General features: G+C 51.5%; 2 protein-coding genes across 3 annotated transcripts in view; one reads left to right on the forward strand and one right to left on the reverse strand.

Moving 5' to 3' along the window:
* The window catches only part of LOC147631283 (chloroplastic import inner membrane translocase subunit HP30-2-like), a 42,935-nt gene that overhangs the window by 16,481 nt on the left and 2,512 nt on the right, over positions 1-23,942 (reverse strand). The gene's annotated exons all lie outside the window — the stretch shown is intronic.
* LOC147631284 (uncharacterized) lies at positions 19,038-20,217 on the forward strand. The gene has a single exon (XM_086809651.1). It carries the CDS (start codon positions 19,040-19,042, stop codon positions 20,192-20,194), a length of 1,155 nt encoding a protein of 384 aa, XP_086665777.1. The 5' UTR covers positions 19,038-19,039; the 3' UTR covers positions 20,195-20,217.

The following is a 23,942-nucleotide window of genomic DNA, read 5'->3' on the forward strand; positions in this document are numbered from 1 at the left end:
GCAGCCAAGGCCACTTTTGGCAAAAAGGGAAAAGCACACCTAAAAAGAGAGTTGGTCAACTCTATTAAAAAGCAAGAAGGGCTATTCTTTATGGGGATGCGCATGAGAGCACTAGCCGGCTGCTATTTCCTCTCTTCAGTGTTGGCCGTATAGGAGCTGGTTGTGCAGTCGCTTGCTTTCTACTGGCCGACACAAGCTGGTCGTACAGCGGTTACTTCCCTCTGCTGCTGCTGGCTATTCAGACAGCCGTACAAACACATGTGACAGAATTGGCCGTAAAGCTGTTGGTTTCTCTCTCTCTCTCTCTCTCTCGGCCGCCTTCAAGGTGGTGGTTGCTGCCCTAAAGTACCTTTCAGCTGGTTGCCTACACAAGTGTTTTGAAGACAGTTTTGGGCTGATTTTGGGACTGTTTTGTCTTTGGTTCTGGAAAGAGAGCCAGGCTTGAGACTTGCTTATGCTGTGTGGAAGGTTGCTCAGTATATTGTGGAAAATCTGGTGCATGATGCTTTGAGTTCTTGTAAAGCTTCTACCGAATAAAGAAGTACCTACGAGGGCTGGCCGTTCCGGCTTAGTGTGCTGTCTATTCATATTTTGTAGCTTCTTGCTATGTTCATGCTCTGTGTGCATATTGGAAGTGTTTATCTTAATCTCAAGATATCTTATGGATATGGTGAGGAGATATTTCTTTTGGCTTCATGACAAATCTCGCAAAGAAAAGCTAAGTATACTTTGAGTTTTGCAAAGTTGGTGCTTTTAAGTGTTTTTGGACACTTAACCCTTGTATGCCCGTACAAGGAGAATTGTGTGTTATTTTCCTTGATCTGTTTCAGGTTAACAATATTAATGGTTAAAAGCCTAGTTTATATGGTTTTCATACGGATATGTCCAACGACTATGGACTAAGTTTTTGACATATCTTTGCTAGAGGATTTATACATATATGATGGTTTGGCACATCTATATGGTTATCATTGGCTCAGTGATTCTTGGGCTTTATATACAGCTCTATGGCTCTCTTTACTAGGATGGAGTATATTTTTTTGGCTCCCTTTATTTGTGATGCAATGGACCTATGAAACTCATGGATTATCTCATGGATGGAGGATTTTTCTATGGATTTCTATTGGCAGCCGAAATGCCTGTAAAACTATTGGCGGCCAAAATGCCTATAATGCTTTGTGACCATCTTTCAGGTCAATCCTTGCCCGTGAATGCTTTAGCTTCCTTTTGTGGAAAATGTTAGAAGTCATCTCCTATCTTTATCAAACACCAGGGCCTCTGTTGTGGGTGTGCCCGCCCTATATAGGTGTTTTATCATTTTTCCTCACTCCCCGTATTTTTTCCCCATTTTTCCCTATTTTTCCAGAATGTGGAAGATAGTGTAGGACCTGTCGGCTGTACCAAATGCTGGCCGACTGGTCACAGGCAGTCCTAGTCGCTCCTGCTGCTGGCCGACTGCACACGAGTGATGGCCGACTTTGATATGCTGGCCGACTGCTGTATTTTCAGGTCGTGGGCATTTCAGGTCCAGTCGGCTGTCCATCTACTGGCCGACTGCACTCATGGGGCCATATAAATAGGCCCCATTGCCCCCACATTGTATTCATTCAGTTTTCCTCGGGATCTTGTGTATAGAGAAGAGTTATACGCCTATCTCTCTCCTTCTCTTGTGCTGTCTATTTTCTGCACTCTACTTGCTCTTGTGGTCTCAAGTTTGGTTATCATTTCCGCTGCGTATTTTGACATGGTATCAGAGCCCTAGGCTCTTGATAGATCTTGGGAGTTTTCTGAGCAAGAGGGAGATAGTTATGTTGCTGATTGGTGGACTGTTTGGACTGTTCGGGAAGAGAAGTTGCAAGAGGAAGGCGGGCTAAAGCATAGTCACAGGGAATGGGCATTTTTAGACTCGGGAATGTTGGGGATGGCAGCATCTTCCTGTCCCATGTCACTCTATAGTCACAGGGAATGGCCATTCTCAATCTTTTCCGTCCCCATTCCCCGTCCCCATTTCGCGTCCCATGTGACTATGGGCTAAAGTGCTGGACAGCCACTTGCAGGTTTAGAGTTTTTTTTTCCCACCCACCCACCCTTTTCAGTTACATCCCCGCGATGGCAGATTTGCCTGTCAGTGAGTCGTGAAGTCTGCTCTGTCTTCTGACGAGTTTTGGTACATGTGAACAGGTGGTAAGTATATTGCACATGTTAGTTTAATACTTTAATCTCTAACCTTTTGATTTATAAGGTTGTATGTTCACATACTCTTAAAAGTGGGCACCCACTTAGGAGCCAAGGTGGGTAGCCACACTTAAGTTGTGTGTGTGGGGGTGGGTGCATGGTCACCTACCCACACCCCCATGGAACTGGCCGCCCACATGCAATCGTGGGGAGCCAGCCAACAATATGGTTTAACTCCACTTTAATTTTTATAAAAAAAAAGCCTTCACCTCCATCGTAGACTCACCCGGCGATTCGCTTCCACCATCTTTCGTAAGAGAAAATCTGCCGGCGACTACCTTCGGTGCATGCTCTCAAGCAACGCCATCTCCACCACCTCTGCAGCAGCCAGCCAAAACAGGCTGCAACTAGGAGTCTCCTCCCCTGCACAGCGGCTGCTCTACTTCCCGTACAGGCGACTGTACTTGCAGCAGGCGGCTGCACCAGTTTCCCAGCAGGCTGCGTGATCCTCTACAGGCGGCCAAAACAGGCTACAACGAGGCATCTCACTCTCCTGCACAGCGGCTGCCACCACTTGAAGGCTACGTTTTTGCTGCTTCTACAGTCGGCTGCTCCTCCACGTCTCTTCCTCCTGCAAGCGCCAATGTACTATCCTCTACTGGTGGCTGTACCCTCTGTTGTGGGCTGCACTGGTTGTCCAGTGGGCTGCCCCCCCACACAAGCAGGCAGCTGCGTAGGCTGCAACCAGGTACTATATCTCCTACAGGCGCTGCTTCTTCTGTCTACTGCGGGCGCCTCCATCTCCTCTCAGCAGGGCGGCTGTGTGCTGTGTATCCTCTCCAACTGTGCGCTACAGGCCGGTGACTACAAGCTGCCATCCCTTCTCCACTGTAGCCTGGCAACCATACAGGCTGTGTGTCACCTCCATACAGCAACTACTTCTCTCCACATGCTGTGTCTCGGTGTCCCTCTCTAGTAGCTCCACACAAACACCATGGGTATTGGATTTCCATCTGCCATCTCAAGTAAGTGAATTTTCAGATTTAAGTAAAGTATTTTGTGATAAATCTGATAAGGAACTCTCTCCACGGCAACACCCGTTCGGTGCCGGGTAGTCCAAGCTATTGGAGAACCACGGTCCAAAGGTACTGAGATCGGGAGAGCCAGGCGTTAGTACGAGAGCGCCTGTTTGTGCATGGTCTTGGAACACCAGTTGGGCGCTCTCCGCGGAGTCCAGTGAAGGCACAGGACCGTAGAGATTGGACCACTCAAGTGGTCGTTCTACTTCGAATATCTACTTCAAGCTTATTGTTTGGTACTGTATTCATTTGTACATGGAACATGGACATCATCTGGTTCTTGGAACCCATGGAGCATTGTATTTGTTAAATACTCCCAATAAATATATCATATATTGAGGGGGGGGTCGGCTCGTTCCGGCCCCAGTGCTGCTGTCCATTTATCTCATTTCATTTCATTTCAATTTCAAGTTGTTATTAAGTTGTCCATTTCAAATTGTGGTATTACGTTGTGCTATTACGCGTGTGGGTGCCCAACGGAGTCTTTCCCACTTGACGGGATCAATTTCATTGGTATCAGAGCACGGTTGTTTCCCTCTTTCTAGTGGGGAAACGAACCTGTATACTGGACACCCCGCTTTTAGCACACTTAAACACAATGGACAGCCAAGGCAACCCTTTGGAAGTGCCTAATTCGAGGGGCCCATCAAGTGCCTGCGTGGTTCTGATGCTCTGCGAGGAAGGCACAAGCCCCTTGAAAGGGTTAATGATAGTGAATCAAAGGGTCACTGTCTCGAGGAAAGACAATCATGCTTGAACAAGAGCCTGATGCAATGAGGGCTGAAATGGAACATATGAGAAAGCTTTTGCAAGCACAAGAGCAAGAGTTAAAATTTTTGCATGAAGATCCCCTTGCACAAAGTGCCATTGAAGCTAGGAAAGCTGATGCAATGGTAGATGTAACTTTTGAGTCCATGGCACGGGAAGTGGGCAAGAAACCAAGGGAGTTGGCACTTGCCTACCTCCTCCGCAAAGGTGAAGTCAAAGAGGGAGACGACGGAGAGCTGAAATTCAGAAATCCACCTCGCCTGAAGCATGGAGATCCCGCATCTCAAAGGTTGAGGTCTATCATGCAAAAGGAAGAGGTGACGGTCACCTCTCGTCATGCATCTTCTCCACAAGGCACAAAGCCTGACAGATATATGTATGCTAGTGCTCATGGAGGGCATGAAAGTCACATGCATTCAAGACATGTATCTCATGGTAAGGGTGACAGGTCTGCTACTAGAAAAATTTTGCCTTCTGAGTTGTCTCATGGAGAGACAATGCCTTATGTAGGAAAGTCACATGCATCTGAGTTTCAAGTTCATGGAGCACATGCCACCGTGCCTCATGAAACTTCTATGACGGCCCATGGAGCCCATGCAGATAGGGCTGCCCCGTTGGATAAGGGGAAAAGAAAAAGAAAAGACCATGAGCCTCATGCCAGAAAGCTCAAGGAATTTAAAGCAAGTGACAAATCTGTTAAGTTTGATGTCTTTCATGGAGAGCATGATGCTTCTAAAGTGTTAGCATTTGTGGCACAGTTTGACATTGCCTTTAGCAATGAGGACTTCACTGAAAAGTCAAAAGTACGCCATGCTAGCATGTTTTTGAAAGGAACCGCTGCTCATTGGTGGATCACTGAAAAGATCACCAAGGACCCCATTTGCACCTGGAAGGAATTTAAGGATAGATTCTATGCTCAGTTTTTGCCACCAAATGCGGAGCAAACTCTCACCCAAAAGTGGGACATGCTTGAGCAAAGAGATAATGAAAGCGTGCAACAGTATGTTAACAAGTTTTAGAAAGTGTTGCTGGAAGTAACTCCCTTTATGCAAATCACTGAGGATGAAAGAAAGAGGAAAATTCGTTCTGGACTGCAACCAGCATATCGTTCAGGCATTGAATTGCACCCGAAACATACTTTGCAACAGCTCACAGCTTCTGCTCTTTTTACGGAGCAATTGGTGCTCAAAATTAAGCAGGATCAAGGCGGTTCAAAGGGGAAAGACAAGGCTATCCCAAATCTGCAAAAAGGTGGACAGCCACCTAAAAAGAACTTCCGAGAGACCCACAAGGGCGGTAAAGCTGAAAATACCACATCTAAAGATCAGGGCCCAAGGAAGAACAAATTCGGCTTAACCCTGGAGCAAAGAGAGCAATATGCCAAGGACGGAAAATGTTTTTCTTGTGGTAGCAAAGAGCACATGTTTAGACAGTGCCCTGACCACAAACCTAAGCACGATGACAAGCACACCAAGGCTAATGTACAGGCAGTTCCTGATGTGCAAGGAAATACAAGTCATGATGCAAAAGAGCGGATGGTATGCAAGGCTTGGGGGCAAATCAAGGATCAGCCCGCCTTATTGATGACTGTGCAACCGATAACTTCATCTCTATGCAAACGGCAGCTGCATTGGGTATTGAGGTTGAGAACATGGGACCTCAGATTGAAGCCGAAGCTACATTTGTTGGAAAAGAGGTGCAGGTTACCCCATTGATAGGGAAGTTACGCATCCATATCCAGGGCTACCTTGATAATGAACATTTCCTAGTTGCTCCACTAAATGGGTGTGATGTATTGTTGGGCAAGCCATGGCATCATAGGCTTGATCCCCGCAAAGAATACAAGACCAATATGATCTCTTTTATGCATAAAGGCCGCATGCATTTTATTGATGCCGGCAAAGAAGGGGATTCCATCCCACTTGTATCACACATCCAAATTAATAAAGCAATGAAAAAGAGTCTTTCTGCATACTTGGTTTTTGTTCGTGATAGCCTTGTGCCAAATCATCAAAATGTGGATGCTATGTCTAATGATAGGTTGAATTTTCTTCATGCATTCAACGACTGTTTTGCTGATTCATTGCCAGGTGAATTACCTCTCCAAAGGCCCGAAGATCATCGCATAGATCTTGTGCCAGGTAGTTCTCCTCCTAACAAACCCGCATACCGAGTGAGTGCTGCACAACAAGAAGAGATTTGGTTCAGCCCAGTTCCTCACCTTATTGCTCTCCTGTGCTTCTTGTTCAAAAGAAGGACGGCTCATTCCGCATGTGTGTGGACTATAGAGCTTTAAACAAGCTCACCATCAAGAACAGATTCCCAATTCCACGTATTGGTGATATTTTAGATAAGCTTAATGGTTCGGCTTGTTTCAGCCGACTTGATTTGAAGAGTGGTTATCACCAAATACGAGTGGTGCCACAAGATGTCCATAAAACTCCATTCAGGGCAGCCTTTGGACTATATGAATTTTTGGTAATGCCTTTTGGTCTCACCAATGCTCCTGCTACGCTTAATCGTATGATGGATAGGATATTCCGACCCCATCGCAAATTCACAGGAGTATTCTTTGATGATATCTTGGTTTTCTCCAAGAATGAGCAAGAACACAGAACTCATTTGGTCACAGTGTTCGAAGAGTTGCGGAAGCATAAACTTTTCATTACTGCCAAGAAAAGTGAGTTTTTCCTTTCAGAGATTCATTATCTGGGTCATACTGTATCCAAAGAAGGAGTAATAATGGATCCTACAAAGATAGAGACCGTTCGGAATTGGCCCGAATTGCAAAACGTACATCAAGTACGTAGTTTTCTGGGATTATGTTCGTATTATAGGCGTTTCATAAGGCATTTTGCTATGATAGCCACTCCTCTACATGATCTCACAAAGAAGAAAATCACTTTCAAATGGACTTGAAAAGAACAGGATGCTTTTTTGCAGCTCAAGCATGCTATCATATGTGGTCCAGTATTGATTGTTCCCGACTTGCACAAGTCATTCGTAGTTGAATGTGATGCTTATGGTGATTGCATAGGAGCTGTCCTAAATCAAGAAGGGCATGCAGTTGCATACGAGAGCTGTCGTTTGCATGATGCTGAGCTTCATATGGATATCTATGAGAAAGAGCTCTTGGCTGTAATTCACGCCTTAAAGATATGGAAACATTATCTTCTTGGGGCTGAATTTGTAGTCAAGACAGATCATCAAAGCTTGAGATATTTTCTATCTCAAACGAAGCTTTCAGAGAAGCACATGAGAATGGCAAACTTTCTTTCCATGTTTCATTTTCAGATTGTGCATACTCCAGGAAAGAAAATGTAGTGGCCGATGCACTATCCAGGAGGCCTTATGTAGATGCAGTCTCAGTGGCCTCTCATGGGGACTTATCTGCTATGCGAGAATTGTATCATTTGGATGCTGATTTTTGCCATATATGGACTGATTTGATGGCTGGTCATTCACATGCCTCTTATGCTATCAACGAGGGTTATCTTATGAAGGATAATTGCCTATGTGTAGTGAAGGATTTGCGTCCAAAGGTTATGGACGAATGTCACGCTCCACCTTATGCTCGTCATAGAGGTATCATGCCTACTACACGTATGATTCACAGATATTTCTTTTGGCCAAGCATGCGTAAAGACATTGAGGCTTATGTACGTGCATGCATCACTTACCAAAAGGTGAAATTTGACAGGCAAAAACCTCCAGGTTTGCTTCAGCCATTGCCTATTCCCTCGCAACCTTGGGAAAGTATTACTATGGATTTTATTATGGACTTGCCTAGATCCCAACATGGGAATGATGCTATTTGGACCATTGTGGACAGGTTTAGCAAGCAAGCTCATTTCTTGCCCGTCAAGAAAACCATTAAAGCTGATCATATGGTAAAGCTTTTTCTTGCTAATATTTTCAAGCATCATGGTATGCCTAAATCCATTGTTGGGGACAGAGATCCCAGGACTACAAGCCTCTTTTGGAGGGCTTTATTTGATAATATGGGTACAAAACTTGAGTTTTCATCAGCTTATCATCCCCAAACGGATGGCCAAAGTGAAGCTGCAAATTAAGCCGTGTTAGATTTACTGAAGTGTTATGTGGCAAATCAAAAGACTGCATGGGAGAAGTATCTTCCACTTGTTGAGTTTGCCTACAACAACACGATCCATGCCTCCCCGGGAAAGGCTCTGTTTGAGATTATCTATGGCAAAGTGGTATCGCCACCCATCCTTCGTACAAAGGATGAGATTTTTGCAGCTGATGAATATGTTCGTGACTTGGATGTAGCCTTTGGTCAGGTGCGGACAGCCATTGCAAGGTCTCAAGATAAGCATAAAATGGCTGCTGACAAGCATAGAAGGGACATGCAAGTCAAAGAAGGTGATTGGGTTTTGCTCAAATTTGAGAAAGCTAGGCTTCGGAAGAGGCCAGGACGAGAAGGATCGTATCCTAAGCTTTCTCCTATTATGGACCCTTCAAGGTGATTCAAAAGATCAATGAAGTGTCATACAGGCTTGCTTTGCCTAGTCACTGGAAGATTCACAATGCTTTTCATGTGAGTCTATTTCGGAAATATGTGGGGCCACATCCTGATGAGCCTGTCACAGAAGGTCCGCCAGAGATTGAAGAGCTTGAGGAGATCCTCCAGCCAGAACAGATTGTTTTTCACAAGGAGCGAGGGAAGCTTTCCAGGAGATACCTTGTGAAGTTTAAGAATTATTTGCCTATTGATGCCAAGTGGATAAATGAGGATTATTTTGTTGATTACCCACAGTTGTTGCAAGCATATCTTGAGGCTTTTCAGTTGAGGACAACTCTTTAGAAGCCCGGGGGGATGTCACCAATTGGCCGACCATTTGGTCCATCTCCAGATTTTGTGTCTCATTCACTTGAGGCCAGGCCGGTGTCTCATGTGAAGAGGCCAATATTTTGCTGACATGGACGGGAGCCAGACTGGTGCCACCCGTGTGTTAGCAGGATGGTGTCGTATGGACGGGAGCCAGACTGGTGCCACCCGTGTATGACCTGGACTGTGTTCACACCCCCATGGAACTGGCCACCCACATGCAATCGTGGGGAGCCAACCAACAATATGGTTTAACTCCACTTTAATTTTTATTTTAAAAAAAGCCTTCACCTCCATCGTAGACTCACCCGGCGATTCGCTTCCACCATCTTTCGTAAGAGAAAATCTACCTTCGGTGCATGCTCTCAAGCAACGCCATCTCCACCACCTCTGCAGGTAAACCATACTCCTTAAACCCACTTAGTCTTTGGTCCCATTAAATGACCAGTATACTCAATAAAGTCTACTTAACAAAATAATTCATGTTAAAAAGGCAAGACTCATTTAAATTTACCTTAAGCAAGGAGCTTTGGGAAGAATTTACTTTAAAGTTTAGACTTGATGTCAAGCAGTACCTCATTAGTTCAAGTTGCAAGGCTACTTACAAGCATGCTTCCTTTATGTCAAGGAGTACCTCATTGTTTTAAGTTGTGAGGCTACTTGATTGTTAATTCACTTACGAGAATATTTCTTTGGACTGTGGTGGTGGAATTGACTTCCTTGGCAACTACATGTGAACTTGTTGGTGTGAATCCTTTCATATTAATCCCCTGCACAGTGGCTGCTCTACTTCCCGTATAGGCGACTGTACTTGTAGCAGGCGGCTGCACCTATTTCCCAACAGGCTGCGTGATCCTCTGCAGGCGGCCAAAACAGGCTGCAACCACGCGTCTCACTCCCCTGCACAGCGGCTGCCACCACTTGAAGGCTACGTTTTTGCTGCTTCTACAGTCGGCTGCTCCTCCACGTCTCTTCCTCCTGCAGGCGCCAGTGTACTATCCTCTACTGATGGCTGTACCCTCTGTTGTGGGCTGCACTGGTTGTCCAGTGGGCTGCCCCCCCACACAAGCAGGCAGCTGCATCATAGTGACAGGGGGACGGCGAGACGCCCACGTGGGACGTGGGAACGCCGTCCCGACTAACGGCAGTTGCGTAACGGCAGCGGGACGGCCTGGGGGACGGGACGGACGGGACGTGACCAGGGGACGGGCGTCCCCGCCCGGGGGGACGGGGGGACGTTGTCAGCCGGGGACGGGGGGACGTCTGCAACGGCGCAACGGCTACAAATTCGAGCCATTTTTTTTTCGGGTAACGGCTACTAGCCGTTTGAGAGTTTGAGAGTTTGAGAGAGAGAGAGAGAGAGAGAGAGAGAGAGAGAGAGAGAGAGAGAGAGAGCTGCCATATGCTATATAATGGGCTTCCTGCTACTCCTCTTCTACTCAAGCCTTCCAACTTCCAAGACTTGAGTACCTCTCCACCATCTCCCTCTCCTACTCAAGCTTTCCTCTCCACTATCTCCCTCTCCTACTCCACCACCTTCCTCTCCACCCTCTCCTACTCCACCACCTTCCTCTCCACCCTCTCCTACTAGACTACTTCAATCTTCCCTCTACCTCTTCTCCTACTCTACCCTCTAAGCTCTCTCCACCCTCTTCTACTAGACTACTACTAAGTTACTAACTATTCATGGCATCCTCTTCTCGTGCGGGCGGTAGGAGTAGAACGGATGGGTGGTCATGGTGGGATGAGGTCAACTTTGAGCCTCCTACTCATGCGGGGGTGCACGTCCTTGGACATGCAAGCTTTGCCCATATAAGCGTGTGGGTGGGGCCAATAGGGTGAGGGCCCATTTGTTGCATGAGCCCAGTCATGAGGTGAAATTTTGTGAGCGGGTCACACCGGAGATAAGAAAGGAGCTTCTTGCAAAGCTTGCCGCCCATCAAGCTTTGAGTGCAAGCCAAAGGGTGCATGGAGTGGATCCCAACACTTATGTCACTCCAACCGAAACATCAGGTTCTACATCGGGTGGTGGTGCATCTTCATCTACCCCTCTATCACGTCCTCCTCGTGGCACTACTCGAGGCTTCACACAAGCCGCCTTCTCAATGCCGCAACCTAGTCCACCCTCTCTCTCTCGTCGGCAAAGTACTCTTGAGGGGAGTTGGGATCCCAAAAAGAAGGAGGAGGTTGATGCCGCGGTGGCCCGCTTCTTTTTTCATGACCACATTGCTTTTCGTGTGTCACGGTACGTATTTCACTCACATGATTTCATCATCATGTCTCACGGGTCACCATTTTGCCATTCTAATTACTTACCCTCTTTTTTTTTGAAATGATAAATAGGTCCGACTACTTCAAAACGATGGTGAAGAAGATTGGCGAGTACGGTCCTCACTACACACCTCCATCCTCCGAAACCTTGCGGACCACTATGCTTGACAAGGAGAAACACCTTGTTGAGCAAGCGGCGGCAAACACAAAGAGACGATGGGCTCGCAATGGAGTCTCTTTGATTGCAGACGGATGGAGTGACACGCGGAAAAGGTCTATCCATGGCCTTGTGGCATACTCACGGGGGGAGATGTACTTTGTCTCCTCACATGATGCTTCAGGGACGGGAAAGAGTGCGGATGTACTTGCTGCTGAGTGGAGTAGTGCTATCGAGATTATCGGCCCCGAATGTGTGATCGGTTTCGTCACGGATGGTGAGGCAACAAATAGGGTAGCGGGAGCTATTCTTGAGAGTATGTATCCTCAAATCACTGTCTCTTTTTGCATGGCACATTTTTTTTATTTTTTTTTTTCCCGGAAAAACGATCCTTCTATTAGTTAATGAGAAAACGCCATAAGGCTACAAAGCTCACCTCGCAAGGAGGGATAAAAAACACAGTGAACACCTGAGCTCCACCCCCGTGGCTGGCCGCTCTCGGGGGGGGGGGGGGGGGGGGGGGGGGGGGGGGGGGGGGGGGGGGCTACCTAGTAGTACATGTGGGAGGTGAGAAAAGCCAAACTGGAGGCCTATAGTGCCAAGTGACATCCTCGCCCCTCGCGGTGAGGAAAGGGCCAGGCTGCCAAGTGCGGAGGAAAGCCTTGTGGCGCCCTCTCATGTGATCCGAGTCGCCCTGGAGTTTCCCCCAGTGTCCTCTCAAGGTGTGAATGATGTCCACCCAGAGGGCCTGTATGACCTCCGCCGGTGGAGTCGCCTGGCGGTCAATGGCCTCCCTGCATCGGGCTCTCCATATGTGCCAAGCCGTCATGCTGCTGATCATCTCCCATCTGTGCCCGACCCCCTCCTGAGGGGCTGCCGAAGAGAAGTCTGGCGTCGGAACCACCGCCATCGCCCTGTCAGAGACCTGGATGGTCGCACTGCCAGGGACGTCCTCATATCCAAGGGCCGGGCCGCTGTCCGTGGCCCAAGCCACCGCACCCCACGTCACCAGCATCTCACCTGGTGAGCCTGCAAAAACCATCCTGAGAGCGCGCTGCCAAACCTGCTGTGCCTGTGGGCAATCCCATAAGCAGTGCCGCTGCGACTCCTGTGCATGGCCGCACCGAGGGCAGGACGCTGGGTGTCTGCCAAAAGCTAGCCAAGCCCCCACAGCCAGTCCTCTATGCGCTGTGAGCCAGAGAAAAAGCGTCACCTTCCGGGGCCGGAAGCTGGCCCAAAGGCACTGCCAAAAGTCCCTAAGAAAGGCAGGGGAGAGCCCCTGTCGCCGCCAATGCTCGGCCGCCGCCGGGGTGCTCGCTATCCTGTGCCTCTGAATCCGCCGCCCCAGCCTCGCTATGTACTGAAAAAAGGGGATGCCTGGGCTGGTAGGGGCCGAGTAGGGATCTCGCCAAAACCACTCACCTGGATCCCACTGAAGGCGAATAAGAGGCCTGCTGTCCCAAGCCCATAATCTCCAAGAACAGTCCTCCCCTATCGAGGCCGGTGAGGGGTCTACATGCCACTATCTCTGATGAAAGCCGACCACCCGCACCCTCTGAAGAATACAACCCTGGAGCCCATCCAAATCTAGTCTTGTCCTCTGAAGCTGGCCACCCTCTCCCACCTCAAAAGTGAGTGGGGCGACTCTCTCCGCTGTGCCGCAGACCGCTAGAAGGATCTCGTGCCGAGTAAAGACACCCATCCACTGTGGAGGTGGAGGGTCCTGTACTGGGGTCCGCCACTCCCGGGGGATGGCCGCCTCAATGTCCAGTCTCATCAACTCTCTGCCCCTCATCCCACTGAGTCTCCTCTCTTGAGCCTCTAGAGGCAGCTGCTGAAAACATATCCAGTCCTCTAGGGACTGGGCTGGGCCGGAGCTCAACGGGCCCCACGACACGTGAGACCGCGATCCAACCATATGGCCACTGGGAAGTCGAATCAAGGGGTTCCAGATCAATGGCTGCCTCAGGCGCTCCTCATCGGTGCCCGGGGGAGTCTGGAAAAGTGACGGCCTCAGATGCGCCCAGGCCCTCAGAAGGCTAGCTGCAAAACGCTCCTCGAAGCCAAGGCCCACTCCTCTGGATCGCTGCTCTGTAAAGATCCACCTGATGCTGGGGGTCCAGGGGCCGCTAAGAGAAGGAGTGCGGCTGAGCATCCTGGAAACAAGAAACTCCTTCCACGGCTCAGCGCCTGGCAGGAGGCCACGAACTACCAACTTGCCTAGCAAAGCTCGGCTTTGGCAAATAGGATCAACAATGCCCAGGCCGCCTCTCTCCCTCGGCTGAGTGATCACAGCCCATGCCACCTTGGCCCTGGCGGGCCGCCCGTCGCCACCGGACCAAAGAAAGTTCCTGATGAGCCTCTACACCTGGCCAATGCACGCCCGAGAGAAGGCCCAGCAAGAAGTGATGTACCACATGGTAGCAAGCAAAACCTGGTTGGCCAGAACTGCTCGGCCAGCCAGAGATAAACGAGCGGTACTCCAATACAGAAGCTTCTTCCGAATGCTCAGAAGAAGGGGGGCTATCTGCTGCTCCGGAGATATGTCAATGCCCACATAGCATCCCAAATAACGCACTGTAGTGCCGGGGAGCAGCCACTGAAAACCATCAACTGGCCTCCAAGTCGGGGGGGGCATAGAACTGACCCACAACCCACACGACTTGTGCCAGTTGATCAAGGCGCCCGAAGCTCTGCAAAACCTGTCCATGGCTGAGGCGAAGCGGCGGAGGTTCTCCTCACCTCCCTGAAGATAGACAGCAGTGTCATCCGCAAACTCCGAGTCTAGGAGCTCCTCCGAGGTGCGGATGGGAAGCTGGAGGCCCCGCAAACCTGTATCCTGTGCCGTCAAAAAAGTGCTAATGGCCTCCGCCACAAAAAGAAAAAGAAAGGGCGCCAAGGGGCACCCCTGCCGCACCGAGCGCGAGAGCTGGAACCTCTCTCCGCGCACGCCCTGTATCAGCACCTGGCTATGAGCCGATGTGTAGAGTGCAGAGACCCCACGGATCCACTGAGGGGGGAAGCCCATCCTCTCCATAGTGCCTTCCAAGAAGGCCCAGTCCACCCGATCATATGCCTTCTCGAAGTCGAGAAGGAGCACTACCAGATCCTCCTGCCGAAATCTAGCCAAAGCCGTAGCCTCCCAGAAAGAGAAAATGTTATCCAAAATGCTCCTATCCTGGATGAAGCCTGTCTGCGTGGAGTGGATGATGTCCGGAAGGTGAGGCTGAAGCCGCCTGCTGATCGCCTTAGCTAGGACCTTGTAGGCCGTGCCTAGCAAGGTGATCGGTCTCCACTGTCTAATCTCCAGTCTGTCTCCTCCCTCTTTGGGGATCAAGTGAATCAACCCCTCTGCCATGCTGTCCGGCATGACTCCCGACTCCATAATCTCCTGGAATGCCAATCTGAAGCCCCTATGTAAGAGGCCCCAGTACCTCTGGAAGAAAGCCACTGAGAGACCGTCCTCTCTTGGGCATTTGCCCCGAGGTAATGCCTGAAGAGCCTCCTCCAGTTCCGTATCCGAGAAGGGGGAGAGAAGGGAGTGCTGCAAATGGGTCGGCACAACCGGTCTCGTGAAGCTCCAGACTGCCTCCTGAGCCTCTCTCACCCTCTCATCTGCAGGCTCAGCAGAGAGAAGATCCCTGTAAAAATCTGTGGCTATCGCCCGAACCCTGGGGGGATCCACCACAACCTGGCCATCAACCTGCCGAAGACGCCTGAGACCCTCTCGTCTGAAGCGAGGCCCTGTCGCCTCAAAGAAATCTCGAGTCACTCTGTCTCCAGCCTGTGTCCAAAAAGAAGCCCGAGCATGGAATCGGAACTCCACCCTCCTCTCCTCGATGGATCTGATCTCAGTGCGAGCTGACTCCATCTGCTCTGAGATCCAAGGGCTCGTAGGATCCCTCTCCTGGAGTCTCTGGAGGGACGCTAGACTCCTCCGTAGGCTCCTCTCCTGCTCTCTGAAGGCCTCCAGACGGTCCAAGGCAGCCTGTCTGAGCATCCGACTGATCTCCTGCAAGCCACTAGCAAGATCGCTGGCTGCCGATCCTCTCCTGAACTGCAGCTCCTGCCAGACCTGCTCAACTCTGATCGCAATCTCGGGCTCCTCTATGAGACAATCTGGAATCCGAACACTCTGGCCCCGCTCTCCTCTCGTAGGGTCCTCGATCTGGAGAAGCACTGGAAAGTGGTCTGAAAACGAGGAGCCTGCAAGTATGCCCACAGTGCCACCTCTATCACAAGCCCACTCATCAATGTAGAACCTGTCGATGCGGGAAAGGTTAACTCCTGTGGCCCGTCTATCCGAGCGCGAGAAAGATAGACTCCCCTGCAACCTGCCAAACTCCGGGAGAGTCCACGGATCCTGGCCTCTCACCTGCAGCACTAGTTCCTCCCAGGCAGCGAGCTCCGGCCCATGAATGGTCTCCTGGCTGCCCCCCATCCTGTCCTCTGCATCCTCCAGCATGTTGCAATCCCCTCCTAGGCACCAGTGGTCTGCCAAGGGGAGGGACTGCCTAATGGTGCTCCAGAACTCGGCTCTCCCGGTCGCCCCATTAGGGGCAAAGAAGTTGAGTAAGCCAATGCGGTCTTCCCCAACCCGAAGGATGATCCACTGCGCTCGACCCTGGACCAGAGTGCCAGAGTCCACAACCTCGGATAGAAGCTGCTCGCTGACTGAGATGCATACTCCACCCTGGTTCCCCTGGGAGCCATATGCCGGTGACCAAAAAGTGTGACTCTTGCCTGGCAAGATCTTCCCGCAGGTGCGGGTACGCCCGACAGAAAGGTGGTGCTCCTGGATGAAAAGGATATCTATGGGTCCTCCAACGAGAGCCCTCTGGATCTCCTGGCGAAGTCTGCCCCGACCAATGTAGCAGCTATGTCCACCGAGACCCTGGATGTTCCATGAGAGGATCCTCATGGATGAGCTATGGCAAGTGAAGCAGCCGCCACTGGCTCACCCCTCTCAGCCGGCCCGGATGATCTGCCCTCCACTCTGTGAGTCTTGGGCGCCGGCTTGGAGGGAGAATAGTCACTGTCTGTCCGGGTGCTGAGTCTCTCCAAAAAGAGGGTGACCTGTCTCTGTGTCCAGCCCCACTCCGCCTTCGCCCTGTCTAGGGCATAGGCGTGAGACCAATCCTCTGCATATATGTATCTAAAGGTAGGCTGCACCCTTGGGGCGGCATGGAGGAGAATCAGTAGCACCGCCTCAACTGAGGTGTGGACCGGATCCGCCCGCCAATCTCCTATACCAAACAAGCTCATGCGGGCTGAGTGTAATCGGGTCTGCAATAGGTCCGTGAGCCCCAAGTCACTGAAATGGTGAGAAAACTCCAGTATCTGATCACGCAAAACTTCCTCTACAGAGTTGCAATCCCATGCTGTGTCTGGGGCAACACTGAGAGGAAAGGAGAAGGCCACCATGCTGCTCACCACTGAAGGAGAACGAGAGGGATGGCACACCACGCAAACTCGCAAGGGCGCGACCAGTGTCTCGAACGGGCCAGCATCCAGCTGGAGGCACCTGAAAAAACCGTAATCCACTGGTAGCCCCATCACTCGCGGGGGCCCCCCAGGGGAGGCTGGAGAGAACTCTGTGGCTGGCGAAGCTAGGATCGCCATCTCCACCGGCCCGGAGTGGCGGTGGAACAGCCGCTGGACTGAACTCAAGCCTACCCAGCTGCGCTGCCCCGGGGCAGTGGGTGGTCTGGCGAAGTATCCTGGAGAGGCCGAGGGAGGGATGGGGGCTCGCGGCGAGGAGGGGGGAGAGCGAGGAGAGGATGGAGAGGCATCTGCCAGAGGATAGGTGTCAGGGGGGACCGCCGGGGGAGGCGGGAGGGGGGGGGGCTGGGGGGGGGAGAGGGGGGGGTGGAAGGAGTGCTCTCCGGGTGAGGGGAAGGGGAGCCGGGGGTCGCAGACTGCAGCCCGGGATCCTCAGGAATCTGCTCCAAGGAGGGGGCGGGGCCCCCCGCGGGGGGAGGCGGGAGCGGGGTCTCCACGTGGGAGGCTCCACCAGCGGCCTCAACGGCCACTGAGTCTGAATCCTCGTCCATCGGGGTGGGACCTGCTGGCCGCCTATCCCTGACTGGAGCATAAGTGCGGGTAGGTGCCTGTCCGCCAGCCTGTGCTGCCTGCTGGCGTCTGCGACGGTCCCTGCGGGCCGGGCGTTTCCGCCGGCGAACCTCCTGCCATCCGCCAGCCTCCTGGGTCTGCGCGGCATCCTCCGCCGGGGCCTGCTCGTCAGATGATGGCGCCTGCTGTGGCGAGCCAGGGATGTCCGGTCTCTGAGGTGGATGGCCACCCCTCGGGTCTCCCGCAGGGGGTCCAGAGGCGGCATAGCGTGAAGGATGAACCCCCTTGCGGGGACAGGCGCGTGCGAGATGGCCCATCTCCCGACATGTGTAACACTGGCCGGGGAGGCCCGAATACTCCACGCGCTGTATTAGATGTCCTCCAGAAAGACAAGGGAGGAGGATCGTCTTCAGGAGGGACTCCGGTGACGGAACCACAACACGAATGGCCGGGAGTCCTGCTGCCCGAGCAATCACTGAAGCCGCTGTCTGAGGCGTCTCCACCACCTGCCCGAACGCCTTGCCAATGGATGACAAGAGGGGCAAGTACTCCCTACGGAGTCCAGGAAAGCAGATAGTGACGGGGAAACCTGTCGCGCCTGCTAGCGGGTCAGAAGCGGGGTCGAAACCATGAGTCCATCGCGCCAGGAACGCTCGGGATGAGCGGAGGGCAATGGGGCTCCGAGCCAGCACCATCTGAGCTGCCTGGGGGGACTCGAAATCCACCTGGTAGTAGCCACGTCCCAAAAAATCTACGCTGACGATCTTGGCGGGCACGCCAACAAGGCTGCCTTGCAGAAGGTCGCGAAGCTCTCTCCGCATCGGACGGCTACCCACTATCTTGCAGACCAAGGAGGAGGCCTCAAGAGCGGATACTGTGGAAACAAACAACTGAAGATCTTCAGCTGTGAACTCCAGACGGAGACCGGAATCGGCAGGGGTAGTCGGAGCGGCTTCCATGGAGTCCTCCAGAGGGAAAAGGCCAGAAACCGGGGTCACCAACGGGAGGGACACAGCCCTACGAGGAAAAGGAGAGGCGGAGGGCTACAGGATAGCGGGGGCAGGGCGGGGGGGGGGGAGGGGGGAGGGGGGAGCTGAGGCGGGGGGAAGCTAGCGGTGGGGGGAGGGGCGAGACGGAAGGGGAGGAGAGGGAGAAGGCGGAGGGGAAGAGACGCGCAGCAGAGGAGAAGGTGGAGGGGGGAGAGGTGGCGGGGGAGAGAAGAGAGGCGGAGGAGAAGGAGGCGAGGGGGGTAGAGAGGCGGGGGAAGAGATGTCGGGGGAAGGAAGCAAGCGGGGGGGGGGGGGGATGGGGGGGGGGGGGGATGGCGGGGGAGGCAGCGTGGAAGGAGGCGGAGGAGGAGAAGGCGGGGGGGAAAGAAGGCGGGGGAGGAAACGAGGAAGGAGGCGGGGGAGCGATGGCGGGGGAGGATGCGAGGCAGAAGGCGGGGGAGAGATGGCGAGGAAGGGCGCAATGAAGGAGGCGGGGGAGAGGACAGAGGAGAAAGCGGGGGACTGGCGGGGGGGAGAGGGGGACGTGACGGCGAGAAGCAGCGGGGGGGGGGGGGGGGGGGGGGGGGGAGGCGGAGCTCGCAGGCGAAGTCGTCAGTCTGCCTTATTAGTCTTGCTCTACCACATGGTAGAGCTAGATAAATGCATTCTAGCTTTTTGCATGGCACATTGTCTCAATAATCTTTTGAAAGATATTGGGAAATTGTCATGGATTGAATCGGTGATTGATGATGCATGTGCAATTGTGACCTTCATCAACAATCACACATACCTTCGATCCGAGTTTGGGAAGAGGTCCACAAAGGTCCTTCTCAAGTACTCGGACACTCGCTTTGCATACAACTTTCTTATGTTGCATCGCTTGAAGGATTGTCAGGGTGCCGTGCGGCAACTATTCATCAGTGATGAGTTTTGCTCCTCATCTTTTGCACGTACACAGGTAGGGATTTCATGCAAGAAAAAGGTCGACGATGCTGATTTTTGGGAGGACCTCAAGCGCACTGACGCCATGGTGCATCCCATTGTCCACTTGCTCAGGATTGTTGATGCTATGCAGCCATGCATCGGCAAAGTATATGAAGCCATGGACCAGATGATAGAGAGTCTTGAGAAGCTTGAGCCAGACGTAGATAGATATGAGGAGATCCACTCGCTTTGTGTGGCGAGATGGAGCTCATATTCCTCTCCTTTACATGCAGCTGCTTTTATGGTGAACCCAGAATTTCAGGGAAAAGGGCAGGAGGGTGATAAAGAGGTGAGCAACGGTTGGAGACTGATCTTGGATAGCCTCACGCCGGATGCAGAAATCACGCGCAAAATTAGAGACCAGCTCTCTAATTACATGGCATTTCAAGGCTCATATGGATGTGCAGATGCGCAGCAGGACAGATTCAAGGTTGGTGCAGCATTATGGTGGGAGGACTTCGGATCAGATGGACCAGAGCTACAACAGTTGGCGATCCGGATCTTGAGCCAGTCCGTTAGCTCTTCTTGCCTAGAGCAATTATGGTCCTCCTACAGTCACATTTCATCAAAGAAAAGAAATCGGCTTGGGGTGGAAAGAGCTAATGATCTTGTCTTCATTAGCGCAAACTTGCGCATGCTTGGCAAGAGTGCAAGATGCAATGCCGATACTTTTACACAGTGGGAGATGGAACAAGAGGAGGCAGCTACAACTATTGCACAGGAGGGTGGGACAGATGGTTCTCATCATGAGCCTTCATCGGATGACACAACCCCCATCCACACTTCACGCACTCATGATCATGAGGCTAGCTCCTCTCTTATTGGGAGCGCAGAGTATGAGAGCGAGTGACTTATATTTTGTATCGCCTAGGCCCCAACATCTTTTGAGTATATCTATTTAATGTTATCAACTTTAAAGTCTTTCTTTTCCGACTTTGCAAGTCTTGACTCTTGACTCTTGTACCTCGTAGCGTAATTTAATTTTAAATGTAATGTGTATCATGATTCATAACTTTTGGAGTTAGAAAACTTGTTGTTATTGATTATTGATTAATCTTGATTCTTTACTCCTCTAAAATTAACAATTTTGAGTGCCGTCCCCACCCCCCGTCCCCGTTCCCTACCTTTAGCCGTCCCCGTCCCCGTCCCCGTCCCCGTCCCCGTTCTCGTCCCCCGTCCCCTGGTAACTATGAGCTGCGTAGGCTGCAGCCAGGTACTATATCTCCTACAGGCGCTGCTTCTTCTGTCTACTGCGCGCGCCTCCATCTCCTCTCAACAGGGCGGCTGTGTGCTGTGTATCCTCTCCAACTGTGCGCTACAGGCCGGTGACTGCAAGCTGCCATCCCTTCTCCACTGTAGCCCGGCAACCATACAGGCTGTGTGTCACCTCCATACAGCAACTACTTCTCTCGACATGCTGTGTCTCGGTGTCCCTCTCTAGTAGCTGCACACAGACACCATGGGTATTGGATTTTTATCTGCCATCTCAAGTAAGTGAATTTTCAGATTTAAGTAAAGTATTTTGTGATAAATCTGATAAGGGACTCTCTCCACGGCAACACCTGTTCGGTGCCGGGTAGTCCAAGCTATTGGAGAACCACGGTCCAAAGGTGCTGAGATCGGGAGAGCCAGGCGTTAGTACGAGAGCGCCTGTTTGTGCGTGGTCTTGGAACACCAGTTGGGCGCTCTCCGCGGAGTCCAGTGAAGGCACAAGACCGTAGAGATTGGACCACTCAAGCGGTCGTTCTACTTCGAATATCTACTTCGAGCTTATTGTTTGGTACTGTATTCATTTGTACATGGACATCATCTGGTTCTTGGAACCCATGGAGCATTGTATACTCCCAATAAATATATCATATATTGAGGGGGGGGTCGGCCCGTTCCGGCCCCAGTGCTGCTGTCCATTGATCTCATTTCATTTCATTTCAATTTCAAGTTGTTATTAAGTTGTCCATTTCAAATTGTGGTATTAAGTTGTGCTATTACGCGTGTGGGTGCCCAACGGAGTCTTTCCCACCTGACGGGATCAGTTTCATGAACCCTGCAAAGTCATCGACGATGCGGGAGCACATTAACAAGCTGCAGGCTCTTCAGCAAGAAGTCCTCCAAGTTGGGAAGGAGATATCATCTGAAGACATGGCCATTACTTTGCTGTCACACTTGCCTGCTCAGTATTCCGCTTTCTACTCCTCTTTGATTACGAGTGGCAGGCTCAGCACCATTACTTGGGAGGAGCTTGTGCCCATGGTCTTGGACCAGGAGGAACGTTTCACAAACCCTCCTCACAGCGGAGGTTCGGAGGCCTTAACTGGCCAACGGTCGAAAGGCCGGAATAACAACAAGGGCAAAGGGAAGGCTTCACCGGAGAAGTCTTCTGAGAAGAAGCCCGACACAAAACGAGAGAAGCTGAAGGCCGAACGAACTTGCAATGATTGTGGCGAGAAAGGCCACTATTGGAGGAAGTGTCCTAAGCGGACTAGGAAGAGTGCTTATTCTTCAGCCTCAGCTGCAAAGACTCTTGCATTTGTGCACTTAGAGATGATGGACTCCGATGCTTCATCGTCTTCGAGCGAGGAGGCAGTTGGCTTCGCCGCGAAGGATACCCGAGAATGGATTCTTGACGGTGGTGCTTCTAGGCACATGACTCCGTCCCGTGACTTCTTTTTGGATCTGAAACGGCAGTCAAGTCGCATTTTTATTAGCAACAACTCCACTATTCCGATACACAGTGAGGGCCGGATGGAGATTATTCCTCCCGACGGCAAGGGGAGCAAGCATGCTTCCCGTGTTCTTTACGTCCTTGCTCTGGGTTTTCATCTTCTGTCAGCGCATGAAGTATGCAAGACTGGCTTTCGGGTGGAATTTGAGGAGCATTCAGTTGCTCTACGGGACCGTGAGACTGGCCAGGTTGTTTGGGAAGGCGGTGTGGAGAATGGTATCTACAAGCTCGCTGCACTCTCCTCGTTCACAGGTTCTCAGGTCAGAGATCTGTGGCACTTTCGTTTTGGCCACTTAAATGTGGACGCACTGTGGCGAGCTTTCTGAGACCAGATGGTGGTTGGCTTGCCAGATGTTGGCAGTAGGCAAGGACGTTGCAGTTCTTGCATACGTGGTAAGCAGCACAGGGAATCCTTTCCAAAGCAAGCTTCCAGGCGGGCTTCGAAACCGCTGGAGTTGATTCACACTGACTTGTGTGAACCTCAGGACACCATCATTGGGAGGATCTCTCTATTTTATGCTGCTGCTTGATGACTGTACCAGATTCACGTGGGTCTACTTTCTTTCACAGAAGGACCAAGCTTTTGCACGGTTCAAGGATTGGCACGTGATGGTGGAGAAAGAGTCTGGATTGTAGGTAAAGACTCTCAGGGCTAACAAAGGGGGTGAATTCTCCTCGACTGTATTTCTCAGATTTTGTCCAGACCATGGCATCAAGAGGGAACTGGCCAATACCGGATCGCCTTCAGAGATTGGAGTTGTAGAACGCAAAAACAGGACTGTGGTGGAGACGAGGACCATGCTGGAGCATCGTGATCTTCCTCGTCCACTTTGGGGAGAGGCTGTGGCAACGGCTGTCCATACCCTCAACCGGTCTCCAACGACTTCAGTACCTAATATGACTCCGTTTGAGGCATACTTTGGCAGGAAACCTGATGTCTCGCACTTGCGTGTTTTTGGGAGTGATGCGTATGTACATATTCCGAAGAAGCAGAGGGGGAAGCTTGACTCCAAGTTCCACAAGCTTATATTCGTGGGGTATAATTCTCTTTCCAAGGGATACAGATTGTATGATCCAGACAGGAATGAGATTGTTGTCGACCGGGATGTGGTCTTTGATGAGCATGTTCTAGTATCCACTGTCGAGGAGCCGCCACTTCTTGGAGATCCAGAAGAGTCTGATGATGATTCCCAGACCATTGCTCCAGTTGATCACCCTCAGTCAACACAGGAGGTTGAACCCACAACTGGAGTAGAGCCCCCGCAACAACAGGAGGCTCCACGATCTGTTCGAGTACCTAGGTGGTTGTTGGACACCCTTCGGGAGTCGAGTGTCACAGAGTTACCCTCCGAGTGGACCACAGAGGATGGCCCTCGAAGATCACACAGAGACCGAGACAAAAGCAATACAGCGGAGCTTCTTCAGGTAAACTATGCTCCGATGTCTCGTATTATGCGGGACAAGGAGCCCACTTCCGTCAAGGAAGCCCTCTCACAGGATACTTGGAGGAAAGCCATGCAAGTGGAACTTGATGCCATCAAGAAGAACAACACATGGGAGTTGGTACCGAGGCCGTCGAAACGGTCAGTCATTGGTGTCAAATGGGATTTAAGACCAAATATGCATCAGATGGGTCGGTGGACAAACACAAAGCCACACTTGTGGCTAAAGGTTATGCTCAGCGACGGCGGCCAGGCATCGACTACGAGGATACCTTTACACCGACAGCACGGATGTCCACGATTCGGACCGTTCTTGCCCTTGCTTCTTCTCAGAGGTGGCCCGTGTATCAAATGGATGTAAAATCTGCGTTCCTTAATGGTGACCTGCAGGAGGAGGTGTACGTTGAGCAGCCTCCAGGCTTTGTTGTTCCAAG

This window comes from Cibotium barometz, chromosome 15 (assembly GCF_041138505.1).
Source record: "Cibotium barometz isolate CiBa-2024 chromosome 15, ASM4113850v1, whole genome shotgun sequence".
NCBI classification, from domain to species: Eukaryota; Viridiplantae; Streptophyta; class Polypodiopsida; order Cyatheales; family Cibotiaceae; genus Cibotium; species Cibotium barometz.